General features: G+C 41.2%; 1 protein-coding gene across 5 annotated transcripts in view; it reads right to left on the bottom strand.

Moving 5' to 3' along the window:
• The window catches only part of Snrk (SNF related kinase), a 101,950-nt gene that overhangs the window by 11,339 nt on the left and 72,955 nt on the right, over positions 1-17,656 (bottom strand). For all 5 annotated transcript variants that reach the window (XM_086991219.1, XM_022807327.2, XM_086991220.1 and 2 more), the window contains 4 exons: positions 3,498-3,758; positions 1,596-1,745; positions 1,260-1,458; positions 363-1,059 (listed from right to left, as the gene is read on the bottom strand). In XM_086991219.1, the coding sequence (XP_086847345.1) occupies positions 363-1,059; positions 1,260-1,458; positions 1,596-1,745; positions 3,498-3,758 (1,307 nt within the window). The remainder of the gene's footprint in view (positions 1-362; positions 1,060-1,259; positions 1,459-1,595; positions 1,746-3,497; positions 3,759-17,656) is intronic.

Below are 17,656 nucleotides of genomic sequence, written 5' to 3'. Positions count from 1 at the left end.
GAAAGCATGAGGTAAAGAGCCGAAATGGCTATACCTACAACACATAACCATAATAGAAATTCTAATAATTTCCCTCAATTCACTCGACAACGAAGCGTGGCCTTGGAATGTCTAAGCATGGCTTGACGATATGGCTGACAGGGGCATCGTTTATTTTACAGGATGCACACTGCCCGTACGAACTGCGTACCGCTCGAAAAACATAAATTATGTCATAGCAGATTCGAGGCAACACCTTAAATTCTCAATCACCTTTCTGCTCTACAAGCGAGATATATTATTCTCCCGTTACACATTTTATAGATTTATCAAAAGCTCTGCTTACTCCACATAATTTCTCCATTAATAAGTTTGATACTAACCGTTGCGACAGGTATAGTTGCAGCACTGATCTTTGGCGAGGGGCCAGGACTAGCGCCGGCTTCGTCCTCTTCGCCCTCACGGACGATACTGCATTTCCTAGCCAAGCGCGCAGGAATCATGAGCGCATCCAGCGAATTACCTCCAGTGCTGCTCAGTGCATTGTCCACGGCCGTATTTCCGGCTACGCACGACCCTGTACTCATCGGGGTCCAAAATGTCGACTGCATCAACGCTGGTCGAGCGTTGTCTACCACTGCCTCTAGCCCAGTACTGTTATTGCTGCAACTAGTGTTATTATCTCTATAGCCATTGCTGCCATCCTTGATATGAACCTTGTTATTGTTGTTGTTCAGATGAGTAGAAGCACTTGGAAATTTTGCTGTCTCTGATGCGGTGGCTACAGTAGCTGCGCTACTTGTCTTCGCTCTAGGCGAGTCGGGCAAGGTAACGGGACCAGCGGCTTTTTCGGCTCCAATGCGTGAGATCATACAGCCTGTAACATGCGGATCAGCACTGGTAGTTGTTGTGGCTCCTGTTGTCGCCTGGGCGCCTGGCGCGACCCGTGGAGGCTGGGCGAGTATTTGCTTGCGTCCACGGGTGGGCGTCTTGACGCCCAATCGAGTAGAGCGAAGCTTCCTCTCCGCGAGAAGAAAGTACGTTGCTGTTATGTGGTCATATGTGTTCTCTTCGAGAGCCCTTCGTACATAGAAACGCGGGAACAAACAAAAGGAGATGGATATATAAACAAAAACGTATCTCTATTTTAAAAGAAAATTGATACAAACGAACAGAAGCAATGTCATGGCGGATAGACTTAATCTAAGCATATACGAACTGTATTCATAACGTTTCGACAAATTATTCAGCATTAGCTTCAACATATAGGTCCAACATACTCGTGAATCTGCTCCTTTGAGGCGATATTTCCCTGGACCATCTTATGTACAATCAGCTGGTGTTCATCTTCGGAGAGCTGCTCACGACCTACGAGGGGTCCAGCATCCAGCTGAGCCACGTCAAGACCACGTAGCCACTCGTCGGTGGCAATCTGCTCCAGAGTCGCTCGTTTTTCTGGGCTACGGACTAACATTTTGCCTAAAGGCGACAAAACAATATTCAAGGCAGATTAGAAAAATAGTGAGGCTTTTCTTTCCTTTCCAGTTGTAGGCAGGTGGATAACATTGAGAGCTCGACAGACAGGCATCTGGTGAAACGTTATTGAATAGACACACCTATAAGTGCTTTACATTGATGAGAAACGTGTCCGGGAACGTGGTATTTGCAATCCATAATCATTGTAAGCGTTTCACTATCATTGGCTTCCTGAAATGGCGCTCGTCCAACAACTAACATATACAGTAATACTCCCAAACTCCAGATGTCTGAAATTGACAAACGGTGACAACTGTTAGCTCTTACGAAGCGAGTTAGTTGTAACAAGTCCTTTATCGTCACGTCATCTGACGCTAACGCTGTAATCTTTTGACGTCTAGAGAAAGACGACATTACGCAAAAGAAAAAGTGCTCTGTTACATGGAGGATTCTTTATGGCATCGCGTATTGTCATACACAATCAATAAGAGACATTAACTTGGAAAATACTGCAATTTTAATGAAAGACAGCCAATTCCAATTAGACCATCACAGGTTATATCTATAGGCTTAAAGCTCACTGCAAGATACTGCACCAGCGTCGTAATCGACCATAATTTTAAACGACCTCAGTCTAAGGTTTCCATTCAAGCATCGACCTATAACAAGAGGCTCCCAGAACGGTCCCATAATCTTACGAGAGTAACCAAAAAAACTATACACAAACTTCTTGAAGTGTCAACATGCTACAACCATAGCTCAATGGTTCGAGAAGATCAATGTGCCTCTAGGCTAAAACTGCGCATTTCGTATACTACACATATCATTCTATCAGAATGCAGCGAACAATATTTTCATAGTTACAGCAATATATCTCTTAATGCACTGAGTATAATAGTGAATTTAAAATTAATTCCCGTGTCTATTTGTACGGGACAATTACCTTGCTGCCTTTGACGAAAAGGCATGGTAATTGTAGGACTGATTTTCTGCTAGTTGTCTTCTACTACAATACAGATAAACAGAAACAATCTATTCCTTTACTGAATCGTACACGGTGATGCGTTTTAGGGCATCAGGGCCTATTAAGTGACGCTAAACTACGCTTCTCCCCTTAACGTATTCTTGATTCGAATCTTCCACTTTATTCGAAATAGAACAACCGGAAAGTTCCTACTAGAACGCCTCTTGCGTAAGGGAAAAATTGCGATTCGACTGAAAGTACTATAAGTGTAAACTTGCCACCCTGATGCTAATAGTTTTACGTGCAAAAAAAGGTGGAATGCCTCGTTGCGACGGTTCGTTACCTTCGAATTGAAGTTTTCGACGTCTGCCACCCCCAGCGCATGGAAACGCTAAGTACGAACTCTATTGTCCTAGGTCAAAGCCATATGCTGGCAAATGATGTAGTTTCTATTAATGTTAAAAACATGCCTGAAAGATATAAAAAAACATTGTCGGCATATTTCCAAAATACAGCCATCTTATTAAATCTGATTTGTTTAAGCATATCGGGATGTACCACTGGGGCCAGATAAATGATCAGAGAAAACCGAATTTGGCATATAGATGGAGTGGATTATAAATGAAACTATCACCAATATAACTTTTCTTTAGATCAATAACGTAAAGACGGCTAACTGAGCCTACTTGCTAAAGGTCGCTTTTACATGAAAGCCCCTTTTTTGTAGCCAATAGACGACATTCTCCATTCCGCTTCTAAGTTCTATTAGCGTAGGATGTGAGGAAGAGCCGAGACAGGTTACGGCCGACTATTATAAGCCGTCCACGTGCATAAGTTACTCCCAGTTGATTTGGAAACGAGTCCGTCTTCAGTGGACACGAATAACGCTAGCTATCTCGTTGGGCTGCTATCCACTTCCTAATTAATTTGCGGGACTATTTTCTTTTGTGTACTCGTTCACATGGACTACGGGTCCACGCAATGCTAGTGGCTTAGAGACAGGAAATTATTATATTATTATTATACCTGAAACATGGTAAAGCACACATGCGCGTAGGGGTATATTTCCACTGCTTACCGACTTTCGGCGCATCGTAAGAGTCTCCCAACAGAATCTCAGGAGCGGAATAGGCTAGCGATCCGCAACTGGTTTCTAGTTTCTCTCCAGGCAAGAACTTGTTGCTGAAACCGAAATCGGTCAACTTAACGACACCCAGCTTATCGAAGAAAACGACGTTTTCGGGCTTAAGGTCCCGGTGAACTACGTGAAGCTTGTGGCAATATATGATAGCTGACAGAATCTGGCCGAAATAGCGACGCGCGTGTTCTTCAGAAAGACCTGGAAGGAATCATAATGAGCTCAGTCAAAACTAGTAATCAATGCGATTAATAATGGGCGCTCAAATAAGATCAACAATTTTAATCCCGCAGTCGTTTCGTTGAGTACCCTATTTTTACGCAGCATATGTGCATATGACGGCATCAAATACAGATGACGTATAGTAGTTGTAAAAGTATGTACCATGTCTCCTAGAAACATCTGGAACTTCCGTTAACCTGCAAATGTGTGACAAGCGCTGGATATACTAAAAAGTAAGGGAAGTTGTCTTCAGAAACCTCCATGAGAACGGCGTCAGTGATTGTCGATTTCGCTGAACTGCCGGCACTCAAATACAAAAAATAGAACGGAGATAGTACGCACAAAGAAAAATATATTTTAAGAACTTCTAGAGTTCTTCGTCGCTGTATCGGTTCAAATGAAGAAAACACAAAGCAGTACATATACCCCTTCATGTTCCTAATGCACAGTATGAATAACACCTAATGGCGTAATTGTTTTAGGTTTTTTTTTAATAATAATTTTTTAATAAGGATTGCAATAAAACCCTACCGATCAGGTGTGCCGTTCTTTGTCTGCCAAATTTTTATTTAATTGTTCTAATGTTATATGGTAGCTAAAGGAGGTTTACCCGACAATGGTCGGAAGTTATTTATGAATGCGAGGTTTTCCATTCTTTTTAGAGGTGCATGTGCCATAGGAACGTATATTGCCCCTGTCCGGCCAGTCCTGCTCAAGATTTAATTTAATTAGATCTTTCTCACTTTACGTAGAGATTGGGAATGGAAGAAATGCATAGACGTTTGTAGACGTAACGTTAATTTAATTGCAAACATTATTTCGGTACCAATAACAATAATGGCACTTTGTGATCAATACATTGGTTGTTTTATTGATGAAGCTACCCAATATTTCAACTGAATTAACAGATATAATTCGTCCGCATGGCTACCTTGCATTCGCATACAGCATATACATCGAAGCGCGTTCAATCGAAGACTGCCACTTCCAAATACAGGTTCCACTTATTGCAAAGAACACAGTAGAGTCTACGAACACTGAGCGAATTTCGAATACTGGCGGGTAAATGCCCGTCTGAGGCATCTTGTTTCCTTCAACCTTAAACAGACGAGAAGCCAATACGACTAAAATGTCAAACGAAATGATGGAAGTCGATTGAGATGGTGGATGCTTTTCCCATAAATAAGCTACAGGTGTGGATTAAGGCAACATAGGCCAATGGCCACTCTGCTTTTTAGATGTAGAAATACCGAAAGCTTGGTCAGTGTGTGGTTAACGTTTTATACAGACTGTTTCCGTCGTAACCTGGTGCGGGTAGTTACATATCTAAAGGGTGATTGGCACAGCTCCACGAAGATGGCTATGACCGCCTAGATGAATTTGCTCGGTAGCATCCTACAATTAGATGTATGAGATTACTATATTATATCATATTCATATACGCAACATAAAACTCTCGTTGCGTATATTTAGAAAGTTTATTTCTACAAAGGAATGATGAGCTTCTATAATTATAGCGCAGTGTGGCATGCGTCGAGAACTTGTTCGAGATAGACCTTACTGAGCGCAAATAGACAGCTCCTCGATTCGCACAATGAACATCAACAGAGGCTAGCCTGCACATAACTGTTCTCCTGAATGAAGCCCAGTCCGGTCCCATTGGTTTGTTCAACTAGTTTTTCTGCTAGCTTTCTATCGCTGAAAACGGACACGTGACAACAAATACGGACATTGTAAAAATAGCTTGTTGTTACAGCCAGAATATAGATCATATTAGCTTTAGATATATTTTTTCTACGGAAACTGTTTGTTCCTTTCTACGTACGTCTTCTAAGTGTGCCTAAAGGCTTACGTACACATTGCGAGTGCTGACAGGAAATCGAGGTGATGCATAAGCGGTACGCTGTACACTATGCGTAGTTACTTGCTAAAGAAAAACTAACATGCTCTCAGATGACAGGCCAACCTATTTCTTTGGGACACATGCGCCATATCATAGGCAGGATACAAAAAAAAAAAAGGTGTTTTTCACGTCCTATCGCCCGTAGAAGACGATTCGGTTCTTCACTGCATATCACACCCGCACGTGTTGCTGTACAAATACACTGTGGCTCGCCTATCCTAAATCTCCCATATCTGAAACGAGTTCCGTGGCATTAATGAAACTTTCGCCAGCCTGTGTAGAGGTCGATACTCTTCTTACTAAATCCCATCGTAGGTCGTTGGCGGTGCAAATGGTGTTTATTGCTTAGTGTAACCTCCTCGAATGCCGTCGTGGTTCTAGCAGCTGCATATTGTCATTATAAGGCAGGGCAGGATCCCACGGGTCAGAAAAAAGGCCAATGGATAGTGCATAATGCCATTCATTGGTAAAATTATACAATGCATTGTGCTAGGCGCCAGCTGTCTCACGGAACACCTGAATCATTTAGGGTTCTAGATTTAAATTGTCTGCTAAAAAGGTTGTGTGCGCTTTTCTCATATGGCATATGTTTATATTTATGTAAGGGGCGAAACCCTTGAGCTAGACAAAAACACAAAGGTCAGATCATACATAGGAGATATATTTCAGGTAGCAAATGTAAATTTTCTCTCTCGACATTTCAATTTCCGCGTTCCTTTCTTGCAGCGTTCATTACTTTGGTTTTTAGTGGAATGAAGTTGGCATCAGTTCTATTCAAAAACTGGTCTACGGATGGAATAGAAACATTAGCAAATGCAACAAAGTTACCTTCACTTAGTCTACGAACCACACAAGTCGGAAACAAGCATGTTGTCACAAGAGACTCTGAGAGAGTTTTCACAAGAGAGAATGTTGCAAACAACATAAGTTCATAATAACAAATCAATACTCAGTACATCGTCTGAGCAGAAAACAACATAAAACAGTAGTCCCGATCTATTTTTTTCGCATTTCTGCCAGTATGAAACTTTTAGCTCGACAAAGTTCACTTTGCTTACCTTCCTATAATTCGATCTCGTTTCCCGGCCATCACGACTCTAAAACATTACAATGCGGAGATGATAGATATTTGGTGAAAGCTATAACCGACGAACGAAACACAGTTTCTCCTTCATTTCGGCTCCGCAGCTGTAGTTGCCATAAGACCCGCAAGAGCAGCGGCAGCCAGATATCTGCGGCGGTGCCATCTGCGATCACCCACGTCAATAGTGAGAGAGCTAGCCGTCTGTCCGGCGAATTGTCCTTCAACCCATTATTTATAAGGCAGGCAGGCAGGCAAGCAAGCAAAACCCGGTTCGCTTTAAGTCCCTCGCTGAAACCTTTTCTTCTCTTTAGCTGACTCGCTCGTCGGGCTTATTTGGGTGGTGGGGAACACTTTCGCTTCAGAAAATTCCAAGATCGCAATGCGTCAACGTACCGCGATATTCGAGACGGTGACGAGACAGGCATGGAATTTGCTGCTGTTCCTGATGCGGCCGCTTCCGTTCTGTGCCGCTCGGCCTTGCTGGGACGTCGGGCTACGCTAGCACTCAAGCTCCGCGACGAGCTTAGTCACAACCCCCACCATTGATTTAATGTATCTAGCCTCGTAACTCGATCCATGCATAGAATCCAGATAGAATAGTACTGACATCTTGGTGGACGGTAGCTATACGACCATGCCATCGTACAGCTAGCGTTTGGTTAAGCGGTTTGCACAAGGTGATGGATTATGACGAGCAACTAGTAGGAACCGCTTAGTAAAGTCCGAATATAACCACAATCAGCATTGCCATCCGCGTCATTGATATAGACAGATATGGCCTAGCTCGTCCAGTCAGTCATGCTAGAATCGTTACTCGCTTTAAATAGCTGCAACGGCTCTAACTGAATCCGCAACGGCTGTTGGACGTACGACAAAACTATTCTTTTAAAGTCAGATTTGTATGGCTGTGTACGTCGATGTACGTCCGTGGCATTAGGCGACATTCTCCCAGCAATCCAACTTGAAGCGGTCAGCGATAGAATTGATACTGACACTCGAAACGATTGTCCAACAGGTGCAAGCGTAATATATAAGAAGACTTTCAAAGGACAGGTCCTAGAAAGTGCCGAAGGTCACGAGGCAATCGAAGCGCGTTGTGCGGAACTACCTATTGTAGCGTCGTGTATAGGATTGAATTAAAGATAGAAATTCATAAATCGTAATTGGCAGTTTTATATGATAAGCCACCTATTTGATACGAAGTAGACGCGCGATATAGTTGGTGCTAGTAGCGTGTGGCTGTGCGGTGAACGCTTATTATGAATATGAATCACAACGTTTACAGACCGAAACTCATCGTGCAGGGCTAAAAATTCTAGGGCAGAGATAGAGAGATAGATGTGTTAGAGACTCATAATGTTCTCAACAACCGCACTGTACGGCTACTACCGTTACGGACCACCTCGTTGGGTAGTAACACTAACAGCTGTGTATATTGGCTAATAAAAAAAGAGATATCAGGTAAATTCAGCTTTGCAATTGATTGACATCTTTGCATCCAGTTTGCCGGACGGCACATGGTGATGGTTTCATCCACTTGTTGATTTTACCTAAGTACCAAACTATTTTAGTCCTTTCTAATAACTGTGTAGGTATGTTATTGACACTATATGCCAAACAAATGACCGGCTTACATAATCAGTTCATTGCGACTAATTAGATTCTAGAGTTAATGGGGGGCAACCCTTGCTCGGTTCGCATCGCGTCCACAAAAGTGTAACGCTAGAAACCGGCAAAAAAATTGGTTCTATAGCGATAATGCTTGTCCTATTTGAAAGATTATTGCTGATCTTTAAATTTACAGACACACAAGCATATATGTGTATGTAGGATAAGCATACATATACACTTACAGCCTATCCCATATTAAGGCTTGTGGACTCATCTCTGTCGGTCTATCGACTACGAAGGATAAAACAAAGTCATTCTAAAGAACTGGACTTCGACGCGTCTGCTACTACCGATTGCTGGACTTTACTTCGCAAAGCAACAAACAGGCGTCCATAAAATGATTGTACTTTAAAAAGTTATGATCAGGTGCGCTATGTGGAGAGATGCCTGGATTTAAAACATTTGAAAAATATGCAGATCTATGTATCTGAAAGAAACGTATCTTCCTTGTTCTAGATAGTTACATCTATAGAACTAAGACTAGCTTTCGATCAAGGTCAAACATAGAAGCGCAGCATCTCTGATTTTTGGTTTCCTAAAACATACTATCAAAAACAACAGCCATGGAATTGGTGTCGCAGCTATGCTATCAATCACAGGAGTGTAAATAAGCTGGCTTTCTAGGATATCTTTGATAAAATCAATTTGATTATTTTATTACTAACATTTGGTTTTGGGCTAGCTCGAGGGTTGGCCCCTACGCTGGTCTTACAGTGAGAGCAAGTCTTAAAGTTTAATTTAAAGCTGACCTGAGGTAGAAATGCGCGGCCTTTTTCCTTCTACTTAGAAAAGGAAGAGAACACTTATTATTATTTCTTACGCTTTTTTTTCTTCTAGCGGCAGCATGTAGCGTCGCTAATAGTAAGTTTCATACTGCTAGCGGCATTAAAAAAGAAAATCCTCATAAAGCGTTAGCAGCGATGTGCCAACTTACAGTGCTCTTACTGGCTACCAGTCGCCTCATTTTATGCTCGACGATGATTCCGGGCATACAACTCCAAGCATTATATATAGGTATATATATATATAGGTATATATATATATATATATATAGAAGTGTTCAAATTATACTATATATATGATTGCGCAACCTGTAAATTGTGTTGATAGAACTACATTTAGATTTAACCGATTTAAGGGTGAAACTTCATGCGTAAAAACAAACCTTAAGACTCGAATGAACCAAAAGTGCGTGACCTTCTGCAGCCTGACGGCCTATGGCATCATTGATTGACAACCTTATTCCATGGAACAACGTATGGTACACAGGACTTATTTGAGCTGCGGAACCCAGTAAGTGGGTTGTCGCGATCCGCGGATAGACAAAGCATTAGTATTGTTTATGCTCGTTGTATTTTCTCTTAGACCTAACGTGTTAAAAAAGAGGATAGGTAAAGAAAAGAGATCGTACGAAATGACAGACAATCATTTGTTGAGCAATACCTGGGTCGCTGGATACAAGCTATCTTCTCTGGGCGAAACACGGAGCCAATAGATAACACCTGAATTGATCAAGTGGTTCACGCTAAAGGCGAGAGAACGCAAAAAAACCTAGGTTAGAAACACGTTTGGAGGATGGTTTCAAGTGGACTGAACGGAATGTCTACTGGACACGTGTCTGGGTGTGTCTCCCAATACAGATACACAAACACTGCAATACTACGATGTTGATAACGTGGAGAAAACTAGTATCTAGTATACACAACAGATTAAGCTGGCTTATTCGAAAATAAGTACTCGAGTCTTTATGAAGCGATTGTATAGAGTGAACAAATATGTATAGTCTTCATATATTATATATTTCAAACACCATTCGTTGATCAGCTTCGTATTGACTTGTCTCAACAACATGTTTCGTATCAATCCGGTCATGTTAAATCAAATTGCAACTGTATCAGCAAAAAAAAGTAGGACGGCTATTACCTAGGAAACGATTAAGAGATCTGCTGAGGAGCAGCAGCAGTTTTATATAACCCTCTCTAAGCTGAGGGGATAGATATAGTGTATCGTATATAATGATAAACTCGACATATATGTACGATTGTTGCCACTCTCATTTCTATCGCTTTCAACTAGGTCGTTCGCTGGATCCGGTTGTTTGTTTGAGTCAGATAGGTTTGTTGATTCCTTATGACTGTCAGCGGGGAGTATTCATATACATCTTGTAAGCTAACAAGAAAAGGACCTGTTTGAAACAGGTCCAGAACCTCAGCCTAGATTTTACGGACACGAGTCGCGTTTAATTCTGGTTTATTAGCGGGCAGCTGCGTGCAATTTAAGTTTTAAATCGTTTGCATATTATCGATACAGAAATACATGGTACATACATTTTTAACTTACATTAGAGTCCGTGGTGCTGAGATGTCAGAGAAGTTAGACGCAGTCCATCATTTCCAAAATATGGTCAACTATAATGGATTAGAAACTGCATAGTGGGTGGCTAGTTAATGGCACATCATATTTAGAGAACTGATCAAACAGTGGGAAAAATGAGATTTCAAATCGGCTTTAGTGATTTTATTCTTATTTTGAGGAATACAAGCCTGTAAACAAAAAATAAAAAAAAAACGGCTTGTTGAAGCCGGATCCCCGCGAACATTGTAAACTGCGTGCGAGTCTTATCTACAGAAAATATAAAGTACGTTTATGAAACTTGCTTTTTTGTAAGTATACAAATTCGTTCTCTGTATCCACCACCTTAAAGTGTAAGCCACATTTTTGATAAACCCAATTAGTAGTTACAGTGGTTTTTTTTTTTAATGAGACACCTTCCTTTGCTACAAAAAATCAAACAAAGGACGCTATACCTTGCATATATATATATATATATATAGTATGTGTATGCAGTATTTGTGTATATAAAGTTATTCCATGAACGTTTTTACTTATCACTTTGGTCCTCTATAATTTTATTTGCCATTAGCAAAGTATTAATTATCGCTGGAAGACTCTTTGCTTTACAGAGCGATTATGATCGTGCCCCTCGAATCTCAACATTTCGCCTTGGGCCTGAACTCTACAAAAATTTGTATATCATGAGAAAAAAAAGGTGAATTTGCGCCATCGACTTTTTGCCTATATCAAAAAAACTATGAAAGTAACCTCGCAGTTGAGTTTCGAATGGGGTGAGGGTTCTAAAGCTAAAAGATATAGGAAAATTTAACAGTCAACTTTTTCCAAAGCTGGCTTAAGGCGATTTTCGCTAAAGTAGAAAGTCGGGTAGGCAGCCTTTAAATAGAATATGCAATTTCCAAACCTAGCGAACCTTTCTTAGGATTACTCTGAGCCAAACCGTGTTCGCTGAACATCCCAAAATTATTGTTGTTTGGCAGCCCTTCAACCTCGATGACGAAAGATTGCTTTCTGTTACCCGATAAAGCTTAAATTCATGGGAAAATTTCAAGCAAATCTTACAAGCGAAAAAGACAATGCCAACCAGCAAAGTAAGAAAAACTACTTCTTAATTTAATAAAAACAAGGCGTAATTTCCTACAAGCGAAGCATTTGAAGAAAAATAGCCAAAAACAACCATTACTTAAAAAATCTAAAAAAAAAGAAAATATATAAAAACTAAAAAAAAACAAGCTGCAACACACATGCTTACAATATACTATATGCTTACCTTTTATTAAGTACACCTATGTGTTCTACGGTGTAGTCACATCTTTTCGCAAAACATTTATGGTTTTCATTTTCATCCGCTCATAAGTCGATCATAATAAAAAGCCTTATTAATTATACGTAGTAACACAGGCTCTATTCTGTGAGACCAGTTGGTGCAGGTAAATCACCTGAAGAAGCTGATAGTCTTACATAACCATTTTTACTTATGCCAGTCTGAAACTATTTAAGGATAGACTAACGATCTGCCAAACGAGAGCTATACTCCGCCGTCCACAAGCGATTAAGCTGCCAAGTGGGTGGTATGACCAGCGGCCAATGTATCAAACGAATTTGTTCAGATACAGACATACTGCAGCCATGCAAAGAGCCGATATCACACAAAGTCGGCTTTTGCGACTAACCAAACGAGACCAACAGAAGAATACATATAAGCCCTTTTTAAGCGTGCGAGAGTTCTGTACGAAGCACGCACGACGAATGGTGAAAGGCAAAATAATGGGGCAAAAACACCCTCACTGAAAGGGGTTCGTATCGAAAGCGAATTCCTTTTGGCAGAGCGAACGCCGATAGCCAACGCATAAATGCGCTAATCCGATAATGCGACATTCCATTTCATCCCTACGCCTCAGGCCTTCGGTCAATGGGACAGGCCAAAACGGAAATAGAAGTGTCAATTTACTACTTTCACTATTTCTATCCCACTGCCCTGAATTCTTCACTTAAGCTTAGCGTCAAAATGGCGGGGGTTGTCTAGAAACCAAAACGCCTGGGCTATTTATTTGTATCCCTAGATTTCATACCAGAAATCCCCTCGCTTGTTGCATGCCTTGATGCCAATTTGACTTCTTTCCAGATGCCAAACAAAAAAAAAACCTATACGCAACGAACACGTTACGTTATAACTTCGTATCGATCAGACAGAATGCTGCTACTATACAGCTAAGCGCTGTTATTAGCAAAGTAGTTTGAATTGATAAGTTGACGGTCGAGTGATTTTAGATTGAAAGTTGTTATTAGTACTAGCGTGCAAAACAAATCCTCGACCGTTCCTCGCGGAACTCGACAGATTCACAACAGAAAGCAATGTTGGTCGAGAAAGAAACTAAGACTTTGAAGACTGTTGAGCGAAAAACACAATGTCTTTATTCAATCACGCCCGACCCGGTTTATTGGTCCGTGGCTCGTCGTACGCGAACGCAATGCCCGAGGGTCAAATAACCCTACCCAGGCCGGAGATCTACATACGTCTTGGCTGCTTCAAGCCAACGGTGACCAGATATACCATATGCTAATGTTACTAGCTGATTCATGCACAAAAATCAGGCAGACGATGCAGCGGGGGTCTACGCACCGAAGTGGTAGACAGTCCATTAAAAAAAAAGTTGCGTCAGCGAGCAGAATAGTCATTGCATAGGCAGCACCTATAGGAGCGCTGTTAATTTCGGAGGACACTAGTGTGTACGGGTGCGTGTCTTTGAGCGGAAGTCTGCTGCAGTCGTACAGACGACGGCTGGAGGCAATTTATCAAAACTGTCACAACAAAAAAACAATTTTTCTAGAAATTCAACTGAATAGGGTCACTCTCGACCGACGCAATACCGCTTTAGCCAATGATTCATCTTTTCGCTTGTACACTTTAGCAAACATACGACCTAACCCTCACTCTATTTTTGTATTATGATATAGCTGAATAAGAATAGTAGAGCAGGCGTAGAATAATAGACCCCTACGCTAGGGGCAAATCATACAGTAGTGCATATAAAAAAGAGCACAGGTTCTTCTTATCGAGCAGCGGTTTGTGCTTGCTATAGGCAAAAGGGTATGGAAAAACGTTTTACAAGCCACAACTGCGTGGAGTAGCAGTTGAAATAAAATAAGAACAAAATAAGTGAAATATTATTAGGTTAATGAAAGGCCGATGGAACATTCGTTTTTTTTTTCAGCTAAAAAGTTGTCCATGACCAAGCTCGTGGCAACATACTCGTTTGTTTATCTTGTATCCATAGACAACATTTCAGAGCATTTGAACGAATCTTCTGCACGCTACAAGAACTTTTGGAGTTAGTAATTTTTAACTGAGTTCCGCATTACTGAAAGATGAAAATAAGGTACTAGGGAGTGCGTGATGGTATTTGCTGTGTAGAATGAATTCGAATGCTCATAGCTAAAATCAATGTCGGGGAAGGCTTTTCGAAATCGGCTTACGAGTTAGTACCGAGTGTGCAGGTGGCACCTATAGCTTCGCAACTGATGAAAAAGTTTTTTAGGAAACCCTTACTTTGCAAAAAGCTGTTACGAGTGCAGGCCAAAATGTAGAAAAAAAAAAAAAGAAAACAACTAGTTATGCTTAAGGATCCGAAAGTTACTTGTAGAAAGTTCATAAAAGAGTTAGTTAGAATTTCAGTTGTAAGCGATAAGACTTCCAGCTAGGACCGAGCCTAAGGACATGAACTTTGAGCAAATAAACATTTGTAAACAACCATCCCAGGAGGACCTCAACGCGCTCGAAAGGGAAGAAGATTTCCTTCCAAAAACGAAAGCACAATTGCCTGAGCATAATTTTAGAGGCAGGGAAAATTCAGAACAATGCCATGGTTTCTATGCATGTTTTCTTCAAACCTCCGGAGAACTGGGCAAAATTAGTCCGTGTCGCATGGTTTTATTGCTAGTAGGAGGCAATAATAAAAAAAAAATTTGGTTTTGCTGTTTGTCCAAATGAGCTGAAGCTAGAAAAGCAAGTCCAACCAGTCATAAACTACCGCTCGTATCGCTTTCTTTTTGCTGAAAAACTTAACACCTATGTCGTTTTAGCCAATAAGTGAACTTCTTATACTCGCTCAAGTCTCCGTAAAGATCCTACCCGGATACTGAGGCGGGCGCACGCTTTCTCTGAGTCTCCTCAGAGTGGCTTCAGTCTGACAAAGAAAAGCTCAGATAATAAATCATGACCACTTCTAATTTTCAATGACAAGTTAGCAGGAGCAACGTTTAGAAGTACGTTGGCAAAAAAAAGAACGAAAGGCACTAAAGCCTTTTACATTAATTCAGCTACTCCATACCTCAAAGCAATGGCGAAAATCGAACAGACAACGAAGAATAGATCCGTTCTGTCTATCGGTCTTGATGTGAGGAAGACTTTTTAGAAGAGCAAAGGTCTCTAGAAACAACGAGAACTTCTCGAACGCTCGACAGCAGATAGCTGCCGGACATTTCCGCGCTCTGTCCTCCATTGTTTCTGCCGTTTGTAATCGACGATACCTACCAAGCCTCCCTCTAAGTAAACTCACCTGACATAGTAGCCCAATTCATCGTTCATAGAAGCTCATTCTCTGCGTTCGATCCAACAGACATACGCTAAACTCTCTGTTCATCCCGACCCAGAATTATAGGTACCATTGTGTAGTGATTTTTATTATTATATTATAATGAAATAATCAACCCAGTATTGCATTATTTCGGCTCAATATCCGCAAAGTGTGTTCCATCATCCTGCGAATTCGAGCCTCACTGCATAGCTAATGCGTTGTATTGTACGTCCTAAAGTTCCACACACAAATATAGCCAGTTGCCACAATCAATATTAGACAGACAGTGTATAGGCTAATACAAACAATGGTTTGTGAAAGCCAAGCAAGTTCGGGGACATCCAGAGCTACAAACAAAAACAAACACATATCGGCTTACTTTTTTCTCTTGGCTTTATCGAATAGTCCGGTTCACTAGCTTATTTCTTTTTATCGTTTCTTGCTCCGTGCGTGCTTTCGCTTGAGTAACCTGATGATGCCGGCAATCAGCTGCCGGAAGCCATACGCACCAGACATAAAACACAAGAGCATAGCCTGGTGGATTGAACAATTCATTCCCTTCAAAAACGAGACTTCGTCCTCTCACACCTAGTCCTATCAATGGAAGGACAGTCTTCTCTCAGTGTACGGTCAAAAGGCTTAAGCACCCTGTGTAATTGGCCCCTCAAAATTATGCTCCGGAACAATTGTGAAGACGCAACGGCGGCGGCAGCTTGACAACAATGATGACTGAGGATGACCGGAACGTGTAAATCAACTAAAACGAAGACCCTGCATCAGCTTATCTCTTCGTAGTCTCCTCGACTATACGACACTTTCTTTTTCTCATTGGCAGTGTTAAATAGAAACGAAATAAATGGACCAGTGTCAAATGCGACCGGAACTGCAGATGTTGCAAGACACTATACACGTCACATTGATAAAAAAAATCCATCTGCGATGGCGTAGCGAATCGAGCCGACCGCAATCAACGGCCAACAATATGTCCTAGATGCACATATACGCGAAGCTCTTTACCGATGGCCTGCGATCGTTACCCATGATCGAACGTTTTTAACCTATTTTTGGCCCATCGTCTTACAAAGCTCAGACCAACACATACAAGTTAACCGCCATGTTGAAATGATACTATGACATTTAGTGTTAATTGTATAGAATGAAGCGTCACAAGATCGATGTCACGAAACGGTTTGGGATTGTCTGTCCTGTACATGACAGCTGTGGCAACAGTCAGAAGAGTTTGCTATATATAAAATCTCCTAGCATCTGTCTTACATCATTACAGGAACGACGGCACCGAAGCGTTCGCATTGTTCAAGGCTTAAAGTTTTGTGGCAGTTCTTAGTAGTATCGATTATAACAAGTTCTCAAAACGTTCCCAAGCGCACTGTGAAATTGAAATACCCCGGGGTCTGGCTAAATACCGCGACAATATCTATGACCTCACAAATATCATACAGAAGAAATTGTTTCAAATATCCAAGTTCCATAGACAAGGAGCATACAACAGACGACATCTTGACCTGACCGAAAGGAAATGGCAGAGATTCGAAGTTAACCTAGATCTCAAGATACGGGACCCATATCACGTCTCAGGTCTTTTTCCAAGCCGACCAATGTCCGGAAATCCTCTTTCGTCTTACGAAAGCCAAGAGTACTATGTAAACCACATGCTAGCTGTCCAATAATCCGAAAACTCATTGTAAGCAAAAACCCTGTCATCATAGCTCGAATAAAAAAGTTTTTTTAGTAATGTCTGCGCTCACAGGACCAAAAGTTAGGCGTAACGAATGGATCTTCAACTTCGACCCAACAACCTGGAGAACGGCAATTCTAATCGAAATTATTATATATATATATGTATATAATATAAAATATATCTAATATAAGTAATATATTAGAAAATAACGTTCGTTGCAGTTATACAGTAAAAGTACTTAATCGTATAGAAGAGCTGTCGGGATAGAGGTAGGCTCAATTGGCCCTAATTTTGAATGGTAATGTAGTAAAGGGCAGCCTAATCGACTTCCGACCACATACGTTTACGGCTACAACCGTGCGAGCTTGAGCGTATCGCGGAGATTATTCATCCAGGAAAGAGAGATAGGTCCGACGCTATGGCTTGCTTCCCAAAAATTACATGCTTTAACAACGTGTTACAACAAACCAGGCATAGTGTTTAGCAGAAATCATTGTTATTGTTTAGCGTCCGACCTCATCCGAAATCGTTGGTCAGTTATGTGCGAGACTTCTACCCGACGCAGGACATTTTCACGAGTAAACAGAAAAT

Source organism: Varroa destructor, unplaced genomic scaffold, assembly GCF_002443255.2.
Source record: "Varroa destructor unplaced genomic scaffold, Vdes_3.0 BEIS01000005.1, whole genome shotgun sequence".
NCBI classification, from domain to species: domain Eukaryota; kingdom Metazoa; phylum Arthropoda; class Arachnida; order Mesostigmata; family Varroidae; genus Varroa; species Varroa destructor.
The sequence above is the reverse complement of the archived record's forward strand: the minus strand, read 5'-3'. Positions and strand labels throughout refer to the sequence as shown.